The 20,941-nt window shown below is 40.0% G+C and overlaps 1 protein-coding gene and 1 pseudogene across 1 annotated transcript; both read right to left on the bottom strand.

The window, feature by feature from the left end:
- Positions 1-15,694: 15,694 nt before the first annotated feature.
- Positions 15,695-17,078, bottom strand: LOC102771723 (isocitrate dehydrogenase [NAD] subunit gamma, mitochondrial). The gene is made up of 2 exons (XM_006762826.2): positions 16,283-17,078; positions 15,695-16,192 (listed from the first exon to the last, which is right to left on the bottom strand). Exons 1-2 carry the CDS (start codon positions 17,054-17,056, stop codon positions 15,788-15,790), a joined length of 1,179 nt encoding a protein of 392 aa, XP_006762889.1. The 5' UTR covers positions 17,057-17,078; the 3' UTR covers positions 15,695-15,787.
- A 177-nt stretch (positions 17,079-17,255) lies between these two features.
- LOC107182937 lies at positions 17,256-17,948 on the bottom strand (annotated as a pseudogene).
- Between the last annotated feature and the right edge of the window lie 2,993 nt (positions 17,949-20,941).

Below are 20,941 nucleotides of genomic sequence, written 5' to 3' on the forward strand. Positions count from 1 at the left end.
TATGGAGCATCTTTTCATGTGCTTATTTGCCATTTGCGTATAGATTCTTTGGTAAAGTATCTGTTAAAATCTCATGCCCCCTTTTTTATTGAGTTATATGTTTTTTTATTATTGAGTTGTGAGAGATTTTAAAAAAATTCTGGGTGCTAGTCATTATCAGACACAGAAGATATCTTGGACCAGTGGTTCTCAACCTTCCTAATGCCGTGACCATTTAATACAGTTCCTCATGTTGTGGTGACCCCCAATTTAATTGTTACAAATTGAACATAATTAAAGCATAGTGATTAATCACAAAACAATATTTAATTATATATGTGTTTTCTGATGGTTTTAGGCCACCCCTGTGAAAGGGTCGTTCGACCCCTAAAGGGGTCGCGACCCACAGGTTGAGAACCGCTGCCTTGGACATATTGCAGGTTCAGTTCTGAACCACTGCAATAAAGTCAATATCTCAATAAAGCAAGTCACACAAATTTCTTGGTTTTCCAGTGCATAAAAAAGTTATGTGTATACTATAACGTAGTTTATTAAGTATGCAATACCATTGTATCTAAAAATGTGCATACCCTAATTTAAAAATACTTTATTGCTAACAAATGCTAACCATCATCTGAGCCTTCAGCTGAACTTGTAATATTTTGCTGGTGGAGGGTCTTGCCTCGATGTTTATGGCTGCTGACTGATTAGAACTTTAAAAATCAATTAAGATATTACTGATCACAGATCACCACCACAGATATAATGATAATAAAAATGTTTGAAACATAGTGAAATTCACCAAAATGTGACACAGAGACATGAAGTGAGCAAATGCTATTAGAAAAATGATGCTGATAGACTTGCTTGATGCATGATTGTCACAGACCTTCATTGTGTAATAAAATAGTACTTATCAACCACAATAGAGGGAAAACCAATAAACTGAGGCATGACTATATATACTTTGCAAATATTTTTTAAAATATATTTTTATTGATTTCAGAGAGAAAGGAAGAGGGAGAAGGAGAGGGAGAGGAAGAGAGAGATAGAAACATCAATGATGAGAGAGAATTATTGATTGGCTGCCTCCTGCACGCCTCACACTGGGGATGGAGCCTGCAACCTGGGCATGTGCCCTGACAGAGAATCAAACCGTGACCTCCTGGTTCATAGGTAGACCACTGAGCCATGCCAGCCGAGCAACTTTGAAAATATTTTTCTCATAGCTTGTGAATTCTCTTTTTATTGCCTTAACAATATTTTAAAGAGTAGAAGCTTTTACTTTTGATGAAGTCTAATTTATTAATTTTTTTCTTTTATAATATACTAGTGACCCAGTGCACGAATTCATGCACACTGAAAGGAAAGTGCCCCAGCAAAAACATAACTCATGGCCAAAGGTGGAATTGCGCAGCCCCACGAAGAACCGGGCTCCCTCCTCTCTGGTTTCAGGGTGCATAACCTGAGAACCACTGCTGCCAAGGCACTGCAGCTTGGTAGCTCCTGCATTGAGCGTCTGCCCCCGGGTGGTCAGTGCATGTCATAGCTACTGGTCGGATGGACACTTAGCATATTAGCCTTTTATATAGTATATAGAGGTTTTCTGTGTTTTAAGAAGTTTTTGCTTAATCCAAGGTTGAAAATGTTTTCTTCTATAGTTTATTTTTAGTTTTTGTACATGATGCAAGGGATAGGTTGAGGTTATTTCCTTATTATTTTTTTATTGTATATAGATTTTCAATTGTTCCAGAATCATTTGTTTTTTTATCTTAAAGGTGAAGCATTCAGTTTTTCTATTAAGTACAATGTTAGCTTTAGGTTGTATAGGTGTTCCTTATTAAGTTGAGGAATTTTTCTTTATTTCTAGTTTTGTTAGTTTTTATCATGAATGGGAAATGTATTTATAAAAATGCTCCTTTTGCTTCTATTGAGATCATTATTTATTTTGTTTGGTTATATTTAGTCTGTTTATATGATAAGTGTCATTGATTGATTTTCTAGTGTCGAACCAACCTTGCATTGCCAGCATAAACACCATAAACACCTGATTATGATGTAATCATTTTATATGCTGCTGGATTTGATTTGCTAGTATTTTTGGGGTTTTTTGTTTGTTTGTTTGTTTTTGCATCCATGGTAATAATGGATAATAGTAAATAGTTTTATTGTAATATCTTTCTCTTGTTTTCGTCAAAGTGATACTATCTTTTAAAATGAGTTGGAAAGTCTTACCTTCCTTTTTTTTTCTATTTCTGGAAGAATCTGTGAAAAAATGTTATTATTTCTTTCTTAGATTTTTTTTTATAGAATTCACTAGTGAACTACATGACAAATAGCAAATCTCAAAGACGTTTAGAGACCCCATTCATCTTTTCCTACTTTTCTACTTGTTACTTAGAGATATTTTGCTTGCTTATCCCTGTGTTTCCATCTCCTGGATTCTGAGACTCCATTTATGTTAATATTTCTCAACTTACAATATTTTCATCTATTCTACCTATTAGTTAGGTGCAATCAGATTATTGCTAATTACATGTTTAATACTGGTTAATTTCAGAATTCTCTACCATTTTGTAAGTCTAAATGAATTGCTCATAATGACAGTGATTACAATGGAGGTAGTTTTTAAACATTGGACTTTAGCTCATTCCATTATACTGTGCCATCTTTCTGATCTGGAGCTACTGAATGAGTTCAGCGTTTGCTCCTCTTTGTTGTATTGAATGATGTCTAGATTTTGCATACATTTAATTTTTGGGCTGCATTTTTAGAATTAGATTTATATCTGCATTATTAAGTAAGCCTAATTTTGTGTGTATTTCCTCATAAAACCAATTATCCAAAGAAATCAAAGTCACAGAAGAGATAATTGGATAACTGTGCTTTCTTGCTTGAAGTTGAGGTGTTTAATGCTTGAATGATTTAAAAGACTCTTTAAAATGAACCCAAAGCTTGTTCTGGAGACTCATGGCAAGAATTGTAACTGTGCAATGTAAAATGCAGAACTTGATGGCACTAAATGGATAAAAGTATTTATTTCCTTCCTCATACTATTAGAATAAATTGAAAAGTTTGCTTATTCAGCCTACATTTGAGATTTGGCTTTGAACAAATTGCTCATGTATGTTGGAATGCATGGCCCTGTTCTTTCCTTCACCTCTCATTTTTTTCCCAGTATTATAGAATGATCCAATCTATATTTTCTGGCATGCTCTGGATATGTTATTATTATCATTTTGTACTCTTGTAACTAAGAGTGAGGTAGGTGATGTTTGGCAGAATACATAACAATGACTTAATAACTATAGCAAGTAAGAAGTGATTCTTGATTAAGAAACTCGACAAAGTCCTTGGTTTGAAAGGAGTGAACAAATCCCTTTCATCAGCATGAATTTTCATGTAATCCTTGACAACATAGGTAGACTGGCAATAAATAAGCTTGAGATACAAAGTAAATCAAAGTGATTGTTTCTAATGAATTGAGGCATTAGGGTGTGAATTTGGAATCTCTGTCCTCATCTTAGTTCAATTACTAACCATCATCAGGGTGACACCATGATCATGCTTTGATCAAGTTCCTAACTATAAATTAAAGGAGAATAATGAATGTTACTCTCTTCTTAATAAATGCATTTCACACATTATTTTTAACAAATGTAAAGTATTATTAAGACAACCAAGCCTTATAAATATGTCTATGACCATGTGACTAAAGGAGGAAAGCAGTACCGTGAATAATTCTAAGTAGTTTGTAGTGGAATCTTGGGTCTATTTGTGTAATGAGAAAACTCATATAGTGGATTTCAGTGCTACTTCTGAGTTATGAGAAGGGGTGAGAAGCACTTTAGGTCTCTCATCCATCAGGGTGGATCTCCAGTCGCAGCCTAATGGGGAGATGAGAAGACCCACTGCCTTCATCACTGCCTTAGAATTCTAGCCAGAGAGATGGGGCCAAGTGGAAGAAATATTTGTGCCTCTCCCCAAGTTTTCTTAAGGCTCCTTAAACTTAGGCTTGGTATTACATTAGGTATACCAGATTTGCCCTGTAAATAAATGTGCTTGATTTAAACATGTCCTGAGTAAAAACCAACAATAGTAAGAGGAATGTACTCTTTAAATTTAACTCCTGTGATAGCAACACATTTGTGGGGGATGTGATATTATTCCTGCATATCAAAAAATAAGAAATAAAATAAAATGGTGCTGGTGATGGTGTTTCCACCTGTATGACCTTGAGCAGGTCTCTGAAACTTTTGGTCTCAATTTCCTCATGCGTATTCTAAAGCTTCTGAACTTCCTGACCTCTGAAACACCGTGTGATCTGAGCATGCTGTGTTCCTGTGCCTTAAGAGCACAGAGAACTTTAAGAGACCTTGGGGATTTGAGGTGAGAGACATGGGGGTGTGACTTGGTACAAGGAATAAGACTGAACACCAAAAGGGAAATATATTGGCCACTCAAGACCTGGGTTGTGGCTGTTTTTGCTGGTCAGTAAGGGAGGAAAGTTTTACAGGGTAGGAATTTTCTTTATTCAAACCACAATATGGATGTTTTAAAAATGAAATCATGTTTGGAAGATTTATATTCTGGTGAAGAGAGAAGATCAGATAAGTACATGTGTATGACTCCAAATGAAATGCAAAAGGAAAAAATTATTAAAGGTCATGTCACCTTCCCCATATATAACAAGAAGGGCAGTACGGGAGGGGAATCCAGCTGTATTTTAGGAGAAAACAAATGAGAAGAAACATTCCTAGTCTCAGAGTATATAAATACGTGTAGAAGGGCGGCTTTTTTTTTTTTTTTTTTTTTTTTTTTAACACTTGACAGTACTACAGGGGCCTGAGTTGAGTTCATTCTTGATTATAGGTTATTTAGATATGTGTGAGCCTCTCTGGAACTGGTGAAACTTGCCTGCCAAGGGCTTCTTTCTAAGATGAATTTAGGATTCTTGTTGGAAAGAACCCATCTTAAGGGAAGAAGTCAGCCTGCTGAGCTGACCCAACTACAGCCCAGTCATCAAGACAGGGGGGCTATGGTTATTGTGGTGCCCATTACGGAGATATGTTCATGAATGCAGAATAAAATGAAAAGAGCTGTTTTCACTCGTCTGTTTCTGATAAATATGGTCAATGTAGCACTGAGCGGGCTGCATCAGATGAGATATCATGCTTAAGAGAAGAGGACACATTCACTCTAAATTAGCTTCCAATAGAGTGACTCCTGTCCATCTGTGGCTTTAGTGGGTGAGGTGGCAGGTGGTGAATAAGCTGCAGCATTGAGGAGGTGGCAAGAAATGCAGATGTGGCTTGTGAGAGTGGGGAGTCCAGAAGAGGCAGTAATGGAGGTGACTGACAGGCTCAGAGGGAGTTGACGGACCTTAAAACACTGGATGCATAGAATGCCTCAATGATAAGGATCTGCAAAGTTATCCAGCTGCAAAAAGTAACAGAACTTATGAACAGAAATAACAAAGGTTTAAAAAATGGAAAATTTATGAACAAATGCTACAAGAAGTTATAACTAGAGCTAAGACTATTAGAGAAGAACGAGAGTATTGAGCAATAACGAGAGTACTAAATGCTGTGGTTTTATCGTGTGACAATAGAAAAGAAGGGAGAAGCATGGTAGGATTAAGAATGAAAACAGAAAGTTAATCATAGACCCCAATGCAAAGGTTATAGTTTCTATAAAATATGCTGTAAGAAAGAGAATTGCACTGAAATAGAAGGCAGCAGTTGACAAGAAATTCCTAAGCACTAGGCACTGTTTTAGAAGCTTAAATATATTGTTACCTTTTCTCATCAAACTATTTGCCAGAAGCACAGCTACTAAATGTCAAACCTGGCTTTGAACCTAAGATGTTCTGATTCTAAAGCCAATATTTTTCTCTCCTGCTCTTGGAGAAAGAATGTGACTTATGCTGAAGTTTCAGTCAAAGGCTACAGATAAGAAGCAGGCATCTTAGTGCAAGGAACACTCATGTAGTGGAAGAGGGGAAGTGATTCTGGCATTAATGCTCTTGTTTCTGATTTCAGAGAGACTTTTGAGTTTTGTCTGAGTAATTTTTTGGCTGCTGTTTTCATGGGAGAAAGGTGAAACAACCAACAACATGAAGTCAGGAGTTTTAACCAAATATATGTTTCAGAGGAAAAATCGCGTGGACTAGAAACTAGAAGGTGAGAGCATCCAACCTGGATCCTGAATTCTCTAGGAGTCTGGTTTTAGAGACACTCAGAGGGAATGGAGCAGAGCACAGGAGCCCCTAGGGATGGTGTGCAGAGAAGGGCTGTGTGAGTGAAGGAGGTACATGTGGCTGCTCTCTGACTGCCTTCAACAGAAGTATGTAAGAAAGAGTTTTCATGGAGAAATTATGTGCCCGATTACTCGCTGAAAAAATAATGATGAATTCATGCACCAGGCCTCTAGTTTGATTATAAAATTCATATAAAAATACAAAGAGCAAAGAAGAGAAGAGTTAAGGAATATTAAAGAAAAAGAAAAATGTTTTAAACTTACTCCACAAAATAATTAAGGCATTGTGATATTGGTGCTAGTGTAGACTAATAAACCAATGGAATAGAATAGAGAGGTCAGAAATAGATCACATGGGATTCATGACAAAGCTGGCACTGAAGAAAAGTTGGGGAAAGGGCAGTTCTTTATTGATTCATGTTGGGTCAATTGGATACCCATAGACAAAAAAGATCCCTGCATCACACCTTATAAAAATCAATTCCAGATTCATTGCTGCTGGTCTACAGCAAATAAAATAAAAGGTAAAGCAGCAAAGATTCAAGAAAATAACATAGGATATATAATCATGACCTAGAATAGGCAAAACATTTCTAAAACAAAAGCACTAACTATAAAGATTAGCAACTTTGGACTACATTAAATTAAGAATCTCTATTCATCAAAAGATACCAATAAAAAATGAAAAGGCAAGTTCAAATTTGCTACACATTTGACAAAGGTTGTTACACATATAACCGACAAAAGGTTAGCTATTTGTTACACCTATAATTCACAAAGAATATATGAAGATTCTCATGAATCAATAAATAAAATAGAACAATTGAGTAGAAAAATGGGCAAGATATTGAACAGGGACTTCACAAAGAAGATATCCAATTGATCAAAGAACATATGAAAAGATGTTTAACTCCGTTAGCAAACTGGGAAATGCAAATTAAAAGCATACCGAGATACCTCTAGCACCTACCAGGATGGCAAACAAACGGACATAAGGCTGAGAATGCCTAGCGTTGGTGAGGATGCAGAGCAAGGGGAACTCTCATTGCTGTTGGTGCAACTTTTTGGAAATTCAAAGTATCTGTTAAAATTAAAGACACCTCCCTATGACCAACAATTCCCTTGCTAGATATAGATCCAATGGAGATATATACACCAAAGGACAAGTTAAGATTTTCCATAGTGGCATTATTCATAATAGCAAAAACTTGGAAACAACCCAGTTGCCCAGAATGAATAAGTTAATGGCAGTATGTATATTCTCCTGGTGGACGAGCATACAGCATTAAACATGAATAACTACTCCTACAGGTATCCACGTGGATAAATCTCAAAAACATAATGTAAATGAGAGAAGCCATTCTCTGTAGAATATATACAAGGATCCACATAAAGTTCAAAAGCGGGCACTACTCATGTATAGTATGAGAATTCAGGGCAGACTTCTCTGTGGAGAAGTGCAGCGTGGTAATTAGGAAGAGATAGGCTTCCAGGGCGCTGGAAAATTCCTTTCCTGAGCTAGTGGGTAGAGACCCAGGAGAAATAACACAATTCATTAATATTTATGCTTGTGATTTTTTTGCACAATTATAGTGCTATACTAGTTATATTATGGTAAAAACCTTATTTAATTTTTTAAAGGATCCTAACAACATCCCCCATGCTTAGGGGAGGGAAAGGAAAAAATTAAAATGACACCTGTCATTCTGTGAGCACTCTGAAATTCCCTACCAGAAAAAGTTTAAATGAAAGTAAATATAAAGCAGGAAAAGGCTGGTTAAAATGTAGGCTGAACATAGTTGTTTAGATAGTTTCATCTGATATCAATGTGAGAAAAAGAGTGGATGCTTAAAATACATAAAGAAGGGCCACATAAAACTATAGCAACTGTCAACAAAAATGTCAGAAAGGAAGGAATATATAATATTAAAAACATAAAGTAGAAGCGAGGGTAATAAGAGTATTTGGTGCTCTTTCTGGGGTAGAGGGCTTAAGAAGATCAACTTACTGTCAGTGCTTTGTTCTTTTTTATAATAAAAGGAGTTTAATTACCTTTATTTTCATAACTGACTTGTTTGCCTTAGAGCGATCCTTTGTTCCTTTGCTTTGGTTGTGTCTGAGCCTATCCAGCAGAGTAGGTGGTTTTATGTTTGGAGATCTTTTTGGCTTTTGATCACAGGGATTATCATTTATGACTGTGAGCCCAGTTTATGCCCTTGAACATTCCTATTCCCCGGAGAGCCCTGACCCTTGTAAACAGTTGGACCTGTCTTCTCTGGGACTTCTCTTCCCAGGGGTACAGGTCCTCCATTTTGGGGCCCATTGGCCACTGCTGGCCAGTGTGCAGTGTTAGGAACCCTCAAATAGTATAGAGAACTCATCTCAACAGGAATAGTGCCGTTAGGGGCTGTCTCAGAGTATAGTAGTTTTTATTCTACTTTTAAAAACTGGTGGGAAGAGAATGATACACTGAAGTGAAAAGAGTTTAAAAACCAGGGGAAAAAGCACTCAGTGGAAAAAATGGAATCAGGGGCAGGAAGCCGTGGAGGTTGCAGTCTGCAGACCTAGTGCTGGAGAGCAGGGGTGTAGAGCCAGAGATATGTCAAGGAGGCTGACAGCCTCTACAATAAGAATGGTATTAACATAAGGCTTAAGACATCAAAAGGAAATTTTAGGAACATGGAAAAAATGAAAGACTGGGGTAAAGCAGAAATGTTGTATGGGATGCTCTATTATAACAATATATTTTTTTCAAACAACCACAGTCATGAGTCAGGAAAGAATATTCCCCAGCAAAGGTATAGGGGGATCGGACATAGTCACGCCCTATTTCTAAATGTGCCAGAGCAAGTGATAGGGGAGGAAAAAAGATAAGTATCACTTGATCTCACTCATATGTGGAATCTAATGAACCAAATAAACTGATGATCAAAACAATGGGGTGGGGAGGGCTTGGGGGGAGGGGCAGGCTGGAAGAGGTTTATGGGGAAGAAGGAGGACCTATGGAAAGGAGGACTTTCAACAATAAAGATGAAAAAAAAAGAGGTAATTTTAATTGCAAATTATTTCTTTAAAGGTAGAATAAGGAAAAATATGATTTCTGGGTAGCAAAAATAGTGAAAAAATTAAAACTGATAAAACACAATAATAAAGAGGAATGCTTTATATTTCTATAACACATAGAGCCCATATCACATTTTTGCTTTTCATACTTTTTGGTGTTTTAGGCACACAATCCCTCACCCCATGAAGGTTGGCTTTATAACTAACTGTTCCTATGTCCAAAGTTAAGTGTTGGTGACGTAAGTTAGCATGTTGGTTAGAAGTCTGAACTGCCCGAGATTGAGTAATAATTCTGCTGATGTCCTAGCCTTGTTACTTTGGGAAACATAACTAATCTCTCTGTGCCTCAGTCTCTTTAACTGTGAAATGCAGATAATAATATAACTTCCCTCAGGGTTTTGTGAGGATGAAGTGTGATTTTATTTAATTATTAAGAGCTCAATTGATGTTAGTATTCCTGTCCAAAGCTACACTGCTCATTAATGGCACAGCTTGGACTCAGGTCCAGATTTTCAGCCTCCAAATCCAATGGCCTTTCCTGGATGCTTTTTTACCTCTGCTCCCAGATGAGTTAGAATCTGGGCCTCTAGCCAAGTTGAGGTCTTAATAGGCAGGGCCAAAACGCGAGAGGGCAGTCTCTGAGGGATTGATGCAAAGATGAAGTGTGTTCTAACTTTCAAGTCAGCAGATAGAGGCTAGCTAGAAACAGTCCAAAATCAAAAGGCCCAGAGGGGCAGACAGAGCAAGAATCAGCTCCAAAATGTATGCTTTATAATGGAGAATATAATGGTAGACTGGTGGGTATTTTGAGATGGGAGACTAGTAGAAATCTCTAAGGCAGTGGGGTAGATCTTTTATTATTGTTACGTTTTGGCAGTGGGGATCCATTTGTAAATGTTTATAGAATAATGATGTACTTGGCTTCTACTTCTGGCAGCTGGGACTACTTAACACCTACCTGTAGGTCCAACTTCGTCTCCACTGACTGTGCCAACTTTGGCTCTTGCCAAAGCAGTTCTTGAGTCCACTACCTAGTCAGCTAGCATCTAGTCATTCTTTTAGGTGGATACAATCGGAATCTGTGCTTTGCCCTTCAGTACGTTCATTACCTGAGGTCCATCAGCTTTCTTTAAAGTGGCCAGATGGACGCTACACCTGGACACTGGTGAACGCTAGGCCCTGCTGCTCAAAGCTGCCTGTCCCTTTGAAGTGGGACTCTGCCCCTTTCCTGTCCCGGAGCGCTGCCTGTTGTCTGCTGTCCAGTCCAACCCACTCTAGTACTGAGCTTGCTACCTGTCGGTTACTTATTTGAACTGTGTGGTTACTCTGTCCTATTCCTTTTGGTCTATTTGCTCTCCTGGTCTGACTTTCTTGATGAGACCTGTCCTACTGCAGGTTAAACATGTCTTTATTTATTGCATACATGCTATCTAACACTAAACATTTCTATGTATCAGCCCTGTACTTCATACCCATTTTCTTATTTAATTTTCTGATTATGTAAAAAATCATTGGTCATTAGTGACTACATGGTAATGTTCAAATAATGGCTTATGTTTCTCATGTGGCCTTGTTGGGCTTATTAAAGGGAGACCCTTAAAACAAACAAACAAAAAAACTAGAACAAATAATATGGTTTCTTTTGTTCAGGACCCAAAATCATTGTTCTTAACATTTTATTTTATTTTATATTTTATTCATAAGCCACTTTGCAGATCTAATAAAATCTACATACACTTTCCATGGAAAAATTCATAAAATCCATATCCTCACACAATTTATCCTACAGTTTTATGTGCTGCCCCGAAGCCTATTCACAGACCCCAAACTAAGAATCTTTGATTGGAAAGAATTCTTTTTGACTTAGGGAGAATTTCGGGTTAGGATTAAACCCTAGCAAACATCTCTTGCCAAATGCCCTCGGATAGCTGTGGGATTGGTGACTTGATTATGCACTTACTTGTAAATAGAATGGCTGTTGCTGTTCGAGAATCTGCGGTTTCTCATAACAAGAGGTAAGTTTAAGTCTCACACTCTTTTTATTTCTGTTCTTGTTCACATTCTTCTACAGATAATTATTTCCCCAAATTCTGTTGGGGGATCCTGGATGGGCAAGAGATCTTTTAAAATCCGTTGTGGTGTTTTGTTTTTTTCTTTTCATTGAAATATATTGCTTCCATAAGCCACAAAATTACTGTAGGCTGTGGCGTAGAGACATTTTCATAGTTCAGGCAGATTTTGGGCTCTAATTCTAGTGTGGTTATCAAGCCATGGTAGGGCCTAAAACATAATACAGATTTAGGTAATCAGCCAGCCATCTCTGCCATTTTTACTTTGAATGAATGCTATGGGCATCTCTTCATACTTACGCTGTGGACTACTCCTTGATTATTTATTGTCATATTATTCTTATGTAACCAATTTCTTTCTATCCATTTTGCTTTTCCATTTTACGTAAGACAATGAAAGCACAGATCCTACGGCACCCGAGTACAGGAAACAAGTATTATTCTTGCATGTGAACAAATGTGAACCTTATTTTGCCCACCCATATTTTACCTCCCATTTATGGATTTATCTTGATACAATGATAAAGCTGAGATTCAATTGTTAGGTGGGAGACACATTTGGGTCCCTTAAAAAGAAAACTACCTTATATGAGCAATTGCGTATGCCAGATTAGAATTAAGCTGCCATGTGGGCAGGGAGATAGAGATAGATTGAGTGGCCCTTTGCTCAGTACCTGCAAAGGTTATGATAAGATGGTGAGGGCTGGGTTTGAGAATGAGAAATGCAAAGTGTAGCGGTTAATACTAACAGGGATTCGTCTCTCTGTCTAAAAACTCCTATGTAAAATAGAAAACAAGAAAAGCCCCAGAAATTTAAAAGTAGAAAATGGAATACATTTACTTTCTGGAGAGTGAGGGAAGAATAACTGCTTGAGCCATCGCCTGGGTAGGTTCTGTGTGAACGTTGCCACCTGTCCCTGCCAGTGACCCGGAATCTGACATCAGTGCTGGCTCTTGTTCTCCTGCTCCCAGACCCCTGTTGAGAAGATACTGCCAAAGAGCTGAGTCAGAGCATTGGAAAAGGGCGTATGCGTACGTATATATTGTAGGCAACTCAGTAATGACACACTAGGAAGAGAGTGCAAAAATAACAATAATGCCATGAAGAGGAAGCTATGTTGACATTCTGACATTCTGACTCAGATACATCAGCTCTTGATTGGGGACATCAAGCATACTTTCCAGGATGGCCCAACCCAAGATGTATTACCAAATCTGCAGACGTGAAAGGTCACTGTGGTCACCCACTAGGACAAACACAGACCCTCTGCACATGCAGTTCTAATTAGTTGGGGTTCAGGTCAGGGCACCAGCCATTTGCACTTAATGGGGATAGTTTTATGGATTCCTTGACAATTCGGTGACTCTACAGAGGATGTACATGGAGAAACACCTCACAGAATTAGAGGGAGAGACCCGATCTCTGTTTGAATGAAACATATAGCCTGTTCTTCCAGAAATGCCTTACTAGTGGAGTTTGCACAGTTGGAGTGCATTGACTGTATCTTTCATAGTAATTATATAATTGCTGTGCTGAAGGGTGATTTACTACATATGGTTTTCAAAGTTGGCACCAATCCAATCTGGTACAGTCTTCTCCCAACTTGACTGCACCTCAGAAAAGACAGACACCTTCCAATGAGAAGTCTCTTCTCCAGTAAGTAGCTATTTTCAGGTGTATTAGAGCAGGGCATGTGCATTCACATCTATAGCAAATATTTTTTGAATTAATTTATTGCCTTTCGGAACAATTTGAACACTGCTTTAGGGGAGAGAACTGGGATTTGAACCTGGGCCTGACTCTGGCAGACAAAATAAATAAAATCTACAAGTCAGACAGATTTGAGTTGGAGACCTTGTCCTCTCACCAGCTATTGGTATGTTTTGGTTAAGTTATTTAAATACTTCTGAAGCTGTTCTTTTTCCTTCAGATTTATTTGTGATAATAGCTCACACGCTTGCAGCTGAAATAAAGTGAGATCAGATACAGTACCTGGCATACAAGAGGCTCTCAGGAATTAGTAGCTAATGCTGCTACTTACAGAGGATCCTGGAAATATACTTGGTAATTCTGAAGGTCTTTATTTTTTGCCTCCCTGTTCTTACCATATAATGAAACATTGAAAACCAAAGACTAATGTTTTCTGTTATGTAAAACCTTAAGAGATTTTAGTGATACTGAATGGTTAGTACATATAAAACAATGAAAACCAGGCATTATAAAGACAGGAAAAAAGAAGAGAAAGAACAAAGGGTAGAATATTAAGAAAAGTGTGTCATCTTATTTCCAAACTTTTGATTGAATAAAACTTAAGCTTTTGGAAAAAAAATTAAATAATGAAAATAAAGATTTGAGAGACATTGAATATCATATTTGTGAATAAAGTGTTTAGGATCAGCTGTGTGCCACAGACTCCTCTCTAAGGCCACTGATGTTGATGGTTTATGTTGCTTATTCAGACTTGTTTTCAGTCTGAAACTCTGCAGGGGACATTAACATATCCTCTGATACAAGCCCTGGCATTTGGCAATCTCTCTAAATAGATGAGTCCTGGTGAAGTTGAATCAGCTTTGCTATTTTAGGTAGTGGGGATTCTTAGCTGACTTACTGTTTTGTTTTTATGTAATCTACTATGTGTTGGGGTCAAACTGTCCTGTGTTTAGTTACTAGTTCTGTCATGTGACAGTAGTGAGACTTTGAATCAGTCACTTAACCTCCACTAACCTGACTTGCTCCCCCTCCCTCCAAATTATAAACTGAAAATAACTATACTTATTTCCCCCTATTGCTGAGAAGATTAAATAAAATTAAAGTGGATGTGAGGAGGAGACAGTAGAGAAGTACATAGGTCATTAAAGATTCATGGCATAAAGGGTTAGAACTTACTCCTCTAGAATATAATCAAACTATAGAGTACCACATTACACCTGTTGTTGCTTGTTAATATATATGTGGATTTTTATCAATGTACACAATTTATAAGTTATTTTAGAAATTGTGTTACTACAACTTTTCACATGTAAAAGCCAAGTAAGAATATTAACTTCTTGAAAGTTGTTAGGACAACTGTGCAGAGTGAAGGAGGTTATATGTATGTCCTAATAAGATTTAAGAAGTCAGGAGACTATTGCTGTCTTCTGCCTTTCTGAGCTATTTCATTTTTCTGCTTAAATTGGGTTATACTAAAAAAAAATAATCTGATTCACCACAGATGACAGGCTGAACCAAAAATGATGCATTTTTGCTCTCTCATTGATGCACTATTTTAATTCACAGCCTTTAATTCCTCTGGAATCCAAAAACTACAAATTGAGGATTAATATACTTTAAATGCTAGAAGACAATTTCATGCACATGTTTTTTCTTTCCTACATGCAGTTGGGACTTTGCAGTCCTTATTCCCAGCACTTGTTTTTGACATTTCTGTGGTTTTTGCCGCACTCTAGCAGACCTGTGGACCGAGAAGAATTAGAAATAGAGACTATGGTGGAAGAGCCAACAGAACACTCAAGTCAGGGGATTTGTGAAATGTCCTTTATCTGAATGTAGGCCTTGGGCTGGCATATAACAGCATTGCCTGAAGTTGATGTGAATGCATTTTTTTTTCTTTTTTTGGTGTGTCATGCTCTGTTAAGCGGGATATTATAAAGGAAGTAAAAATATAATAAAATTTTCTGTTTGTTTAGGGACTGTGCAGAAGGACTGTGTATGTGTATTGCAACCACCCTGTGGCAGGCCTTTAATGTGAGTGGGCAGAGCTGGGGTTCAGGATTGCCGATGATAACTGGATATCTCCTTAAACACTGCAATAAGGACAGTTGGCGGGTCTCAGTTTCTTTTTAACTATTGGCAACCATTCTTCAGGAAGCAAAAATTATGCTGAAGAAAGAATTATTTTGATGTTTTAATATCATTTTGGTCTCCAATGTTTTGTGCAATCTGAAAACAGTTTTGATCCATTTGATTTAGCACTTGATTCCAAATAATCCAAACAGATTTTGGAGTAAGTTGAACTCAGGTGAAATCAACATAAATTTATTGAAGTCTCTCAGAGGGCTGAGTGATTTTTTTTTTTTTTGAGATCAGGTAGAGAAATGGTCTTATTTTACAGAAGAGAAAACCAAAAATCAAAAAGAATAAGAGAATTTTTCAAGAATACTGAGCTAGTGAATGATAAAAATTCATATTTTAATGAAAAAATACACTATGAATACAGTTCAATGCATTGAAATATTGTGGAAAGAATGAATACCATACTTATTAGGTCTATGCTCTCTTGAAAATCATATATACTTTTAATTACTTTCCATCCCCTTTACCTCCCTTTTTTTTTTTTTTTTTTTTTTAGGGCAGAAGCCAGTTTATTCTGGGTCTGCCGTACAAGCCAGCGGGGTGCTGGGGCTGGGAGAGGGTCAGCCTAGGCCTCCACAGCCCAGCCGTTGATGATGCGGATATGGCGGATGATGTCCTGAATGGCTTGCGACGTAGTGCCCTGGCCCCCAATGTCTGGGGTATGCATGTTTTCATTGTCCATGGATGCCAAGACAGCTTTGCGGATGGTGGTGGCGTAGGAGTGGAGCTTTAGGTGGTCGAGCATCATGCAACTTGCCAGCAGCGTAGCCGTGGGGTTGGCAATATTCTTATTGGCAATACTCTTGCCTGTGTTCCTTGTAGCCGTCTCAAACAGAGCGTACACATGGCCATAGTTGGCTCCAGCCACAAGGCCAGGGCCCCCGACCAGCCCTGCGCAGACGTTGCTGACAATGTTCCCGTAGAGATTGGGCATCACCATGACATCGAACTGCTGGGGCCGGGACACCAGCTGCAGGGCATGGAGGGGGCAGACAGAACCTTAAGCATGAGAAGTCCAGGGGCCTAGAGCAGACGGCCTCAGAGCCCAGTGGTCAATTACCTGCATGGTGGTATTGTCCACAATCATATTCTCAAAGGTGATCTGGGGGTAGCGGGCTGCCACCTCCTTGCAGCACTGGAGGAAGAGACCATCGCCCAGTTTCATAATGTTGGCCTTGTGCACGGCTGTCACTTTCTTGCGCCCACTCTCATGGGCCAGTTTGAAGGCGTATTCAGCAATGCGCAGGGACTTGGCCTTGGTGATGATCTTCAGGCTCTCCACCACTCCTGCCACACTCTCGTGCTCCAGGCTGCTGTACTCGCCTTCCGTGTTTTCCCGGACAATGAGGATATCTATGTCCCGGTGCCGGGTCACCACTCCTGGCAGGCTCTTACAGCGGATGACGTTGGCGTAGAGGTCTAGGCTGGTGCGAAGGATGTTGTTGCGGGATTTGTAGGATGGTGGCAGGTTATGGTTTGTTTCAATATTGCCCTTCAGGGCCACACGGTTTCGGCGGATGGCCATGATGGCGTTGCGGACGTCCTCTTCGTCAGCATTGGAGCTCACTTGCACTTCTTCAAAGTCCACCGGCACACACGCGTGCCTGAACACAGACTTGACGTGCAACATGAGCTCTGGCCCAATGCCATCCCCTGGGATCATGGTCACCATGTGCCGCCCGCCATACTTAGCAGAGGGAGGAATTGTTTGTTGTGAGAGGCTCCTCCGGGGGGGCTCGTTGGCACCCAGAACCTCCCAAGGACGGCAGAGGAGGGCCGGCCTGAGCACTGCCTTCGCTGGGCCGCCAACAGCCATGGCCACCTTCAGCGCCATGACGGAAAGTGAGAGCCCCACCGGCAGACACCGCTCTCACGAGAGCTCGGAGGGTTGCAAATCTGCGGAGTGGGCGTGCCCTGATAGTGCGCGTGCCCTGATAGTGCGCATGCGCGTGACTTGCCTGTTCCCATGCCCTTTTCCGGTGCTGAGAGGCAGCCACTGCCGCCGCCATCTTTGGGGGGCACCCAGCTGTCCTTTATTGTTCTTGATACAAAAAGAAATGTTTTGTGGAAGTAATCGTCTCCCCTCTGTAATGGTGTGTGCTGTCCTGGAATAGAGGAAAAAGCTGATAAAGGAATGACAGTGTGTTCAATAAGATTATCATTAATGATTACTGAATTATAGGCTGAGACTGCTCCGTCTTCACCCCAACTCCCACATTTCTGCACCAGGAAATCAGAAGGCCCCGAATGGCCACTGAATTGCTGCCTCTTCAGGGCCACACGGTTTCGGCGGATGGCCATGATGGCGTTGCGGACGTCCTCTTCGTCAGCATTGGAGCTCACTTGCACTTCTTCAAAGTCCACCGGCACACACGCGTGCCTGAACACAGACTTGACGTGCAACATGAGCTCTGGCCCAATGCCATCCCCTGGGATCATGGTCACCATGTGCCGCCCGCCATACTTAGCAGAGGGAGGAATTGTTTGTTGTGAGAGGCTCCTCCGGGGGAGCTGGGTGGCGCCCAATGCCATCCCCTGGGATCATGGTCACCATGTGCCGCCCGCCATACTTAGCAGAGGGAGGAATTGTTTGTTGTGAGAGGCTCCTCCGGGGGGGCTCGTTGGCACCCAGAACCTCCCAAGGACGGCAGAGGAGGGCCGGCCTGAGCACTGCCTTCGCTGGGCCGCCAACAGCCATGGCCACCTTCAGCGCCATGACGGAAAGTGAGAGCCCCACCGGCAGACACCGCTCTCACGAGAGCTCGGAGGGTTGCAAATCTGCGGAGTGGGCGTGCCCTGATAGTGCGCGTGCCCTGATAGTGCGCCTGATCCAGGAAATCCTGTTCCCATGCCCTTTTCCGGTGCTGAGAGGCAGCCACTGCCGCCGCCATCTTTGGGGGGCACCCAGCTGTCCTTTATTGTTCTTGATACAAAAAGAAATGTTTTGTGGAAGTAATCGTCTCCCCTCTGTAATGGTGTGTGCTGTCCTGGAATAGAGGAAAAAGCTGATAAAGGAATGACAGTGTGTTCAATAAGATTATCATTAATGATTACTGAATTATAGGCTGAGACTGCTCCGTCTTCACCCCAACTCCCACATTCCTGATCCAGGAAATCAGAAGGCCCCGAATGGCCACTGAATTGCTGCCTCCCCTCTCATCCATTGTCTGACTTCTCACTCCAGAGCCTAGCACACAGCTCAGCTAACAGACTTGTAACCCAGCAGGAGATGGTTACTTAGTTCTATAGAACTATCAGGTGACTCCACCTTAGGAACTGTGGTGGCCACAGAACATTATTACTTCCTTTCCTTTGTGGCCCTGGTGAGAACTCAGGAGGGGAATCTAAGAAATGAATGCCAGATGGCCTTAGCAAAGATGTACCTGGGGACAATGCCTGCCTAGAAACTCCAGAAGGAATGCCTTTGAAGTTGTCACCTACAAGCTGGACCTTGTATAGCTCAGGGCTCTGCTTCATGGTGGCGAAAAACCTGCTCCTCCATAGTTGTCGCCACACTGATTGTTGTTTTGAAAATGAGCTGACTCCGTGGAGGCAGAGTGGCACTCAGAAAAATGCGTGTTGCCATTGGTGGCTCAATTAGGTCTGGGTACAGGTCTTCACCCATCAGTGAACTGACCGATTCTTCAGGACAGGAAAGACATGCTGAGGCTGAGGGCCCCAACTGTGTAAGCCAGGGAAGAGTTTCTATAAAAGGTCCCTGCATATAGAGCCTAGCACTGGCCCTGAAGGACAGGGCTCTTGGGGCTGAAACGAACATAAAGTTTAGCCAAAAGCAAATTTGTTGGAATTAAATAGTGTTTTTTTCACCACCTCAAGTGAAGTCTCCTTCCATCACCATTTATCCCCCTTTTACCCTCTTCTGCCTCTCCCACCCCCCTTTCCCTCTGGTAATCACCATACTGTGGTCTGTGTCTGAGTATTTTATTTTTGCTTAATCTCTTCATCTTTTTTTACCTGGTCCTCCCCTCTCCCTGCTTCTGAATTAAATGGTTTGATATGAATATATGATTGAACAACTGTATGTATATATATATTCTGGAGTATTAGTAGTTTATGGAGAGAGAGACAAAGTAATTAAGAGCATAGGCTCTGGTACCAGACTAGCTGGCTCTAAATCCCACCTCTGCCATGTATGAACTGAATTGTCAATAGGGCCTTAAGTCTATGGGTTTGAATCCCAGCTCTGCAATACTGTATACTAGATGTGTAATTTGGGTAAGTTACTGAGTTTCTCTGAACCTCAGTTTTCTCATTTGTACATGCAAAACCCATTGTGGAAAGCACTTCAAATTGCTCCTGTACATAGCAAATGTTCATAACTCACATGATATACTTATTTTGGTACACTTTTGGGCCAGATACTAGTATATTATCAATAGATGTAAATTCTTATCATCATTGTTATTTTTGAGGTACCCAAGATTATATTTTGAAACTATTTGATTACTTTTAGTAATTTGTTTTTAGTCTAAGGTTTTTGCTATGGCTTATTTACAGTAATCAAAGGGTTGGAATAACTGAAGTGTCCACGCATTACCTATTAGTGTTGGGGTTCAATATTTCAGAGGTGGTGTCATTTGGGTGCTGAGAATAGTAAGAGCCAACAATAATTGATTATTGTTTTATAGCAAATACTGCTAGGTAAGTGTCTTTATCATTCTATTTAGCAAATGAGGTAACTAAAGCCTGTGTCGCCGGTTACATGGCCACAACTACTAATAGAGCTAGAATTTGTACCAGGAAGACTGGTTCCAGAGAGAATGTCTGTGTATGGCCATGGACATATATCACTGAAAGAAAAAAGTGCAAGTCACTGAAGATGAAAGACCAGTGAATGTGAAGATAGGGCTTGATGAATTGTGAAGTGTGAAGTTAGGGCTTGATGAATTGATGTCACCCAGACTGACAGTAGATCTACGGGAGGAGAGAAAGACCACAGGTGAGGGGTAAAGCTCTTGATGCCTATGTGGCATGAACCAAGAGGTTGGTTGAGTGAAATAACAAGGAAACATGGAAGGTGATATACAACCACTATCAAAAGAACAGCAAGCTAATATGTATGGAATCCTCACTATGTGCCTGGCTTTGTATGGAACTTTTGAAAAGCACTATTTCAAGAAATATGCACAACAATCCTTTGAACAAGATACTATTATTATTTTCATTTAATGTATAAATTAACTCAATTTTAGAAAAATTGAATAAATTACCCACATCTACTGTTTCAAGTAATCCAGAATGGCTCTGTGAATGGTTTTAAGTCATCCATCCATCCATCCATCCATCCATCCATCCATTTATCCACCCACTCATCCATTTGTTTAACAAACTTGAGGATCTGCTAGGTATTAAACTCTAGGAATGGAAAAGTACTTTTAATCTCAGCCCCTGCCTTTGACTCTGATGGGAAAGGAAGATATAGTAAGGTTGTGATTTAATTATTTGTAAAATAAGAGTGCTGTGTTGCATAATCCTTAATATTTCTTTCAACTCCACCTCTGTTATTCTAGAAACAGTAAGAAGTAATCAGTAAAAAACAAGTTTTGTGCCACCAGCTTAGTGGTATAAAACTTGAACTGACTTAACTATTGTTAGCATACAACCATCCATTTTCTCAGTGCTATGAAGACGAGTAAGCTTGGCAGCCAAGGAACCCAGTATGAGGCAGCTGGGCATGGTTTTGGGTGGGAGACTCAAA

The sequence above is a fragment of the Myotis davidii genome, unplaced genomic scaffold (genome assembly GCF_000327345.1).
Source record: "Myotis davidii unplaced genomic scaffold, ASM32734v1 scaffold438, whole genome shotgun sequence".
Taxonomy (NCBI): domain Eukaryota; kingdom Metazoa; phylum Chordata; class Mammalia; order Chiroptera; family Vespertilionidae; genus Myotis; species Myotis davidii.

Bases quoted from the DNA above. Each gene is read 5' to 3' on its own strand.
- LOC102771723 (XM_006762826.2), bottom strand. From the start codon at position 17,056: ATGGCGCTGAAGGTGGCCATGGCTGTTGGCGGCCCAGCGAAGGCAGTG. The intron at 16,193-16,282 runs GTAATTGACCAC...CATGCCCTGCAG, and splicing joins TGGACAATACCACCATGCAG to CTGGTGTCCCGGCCCCAGCA.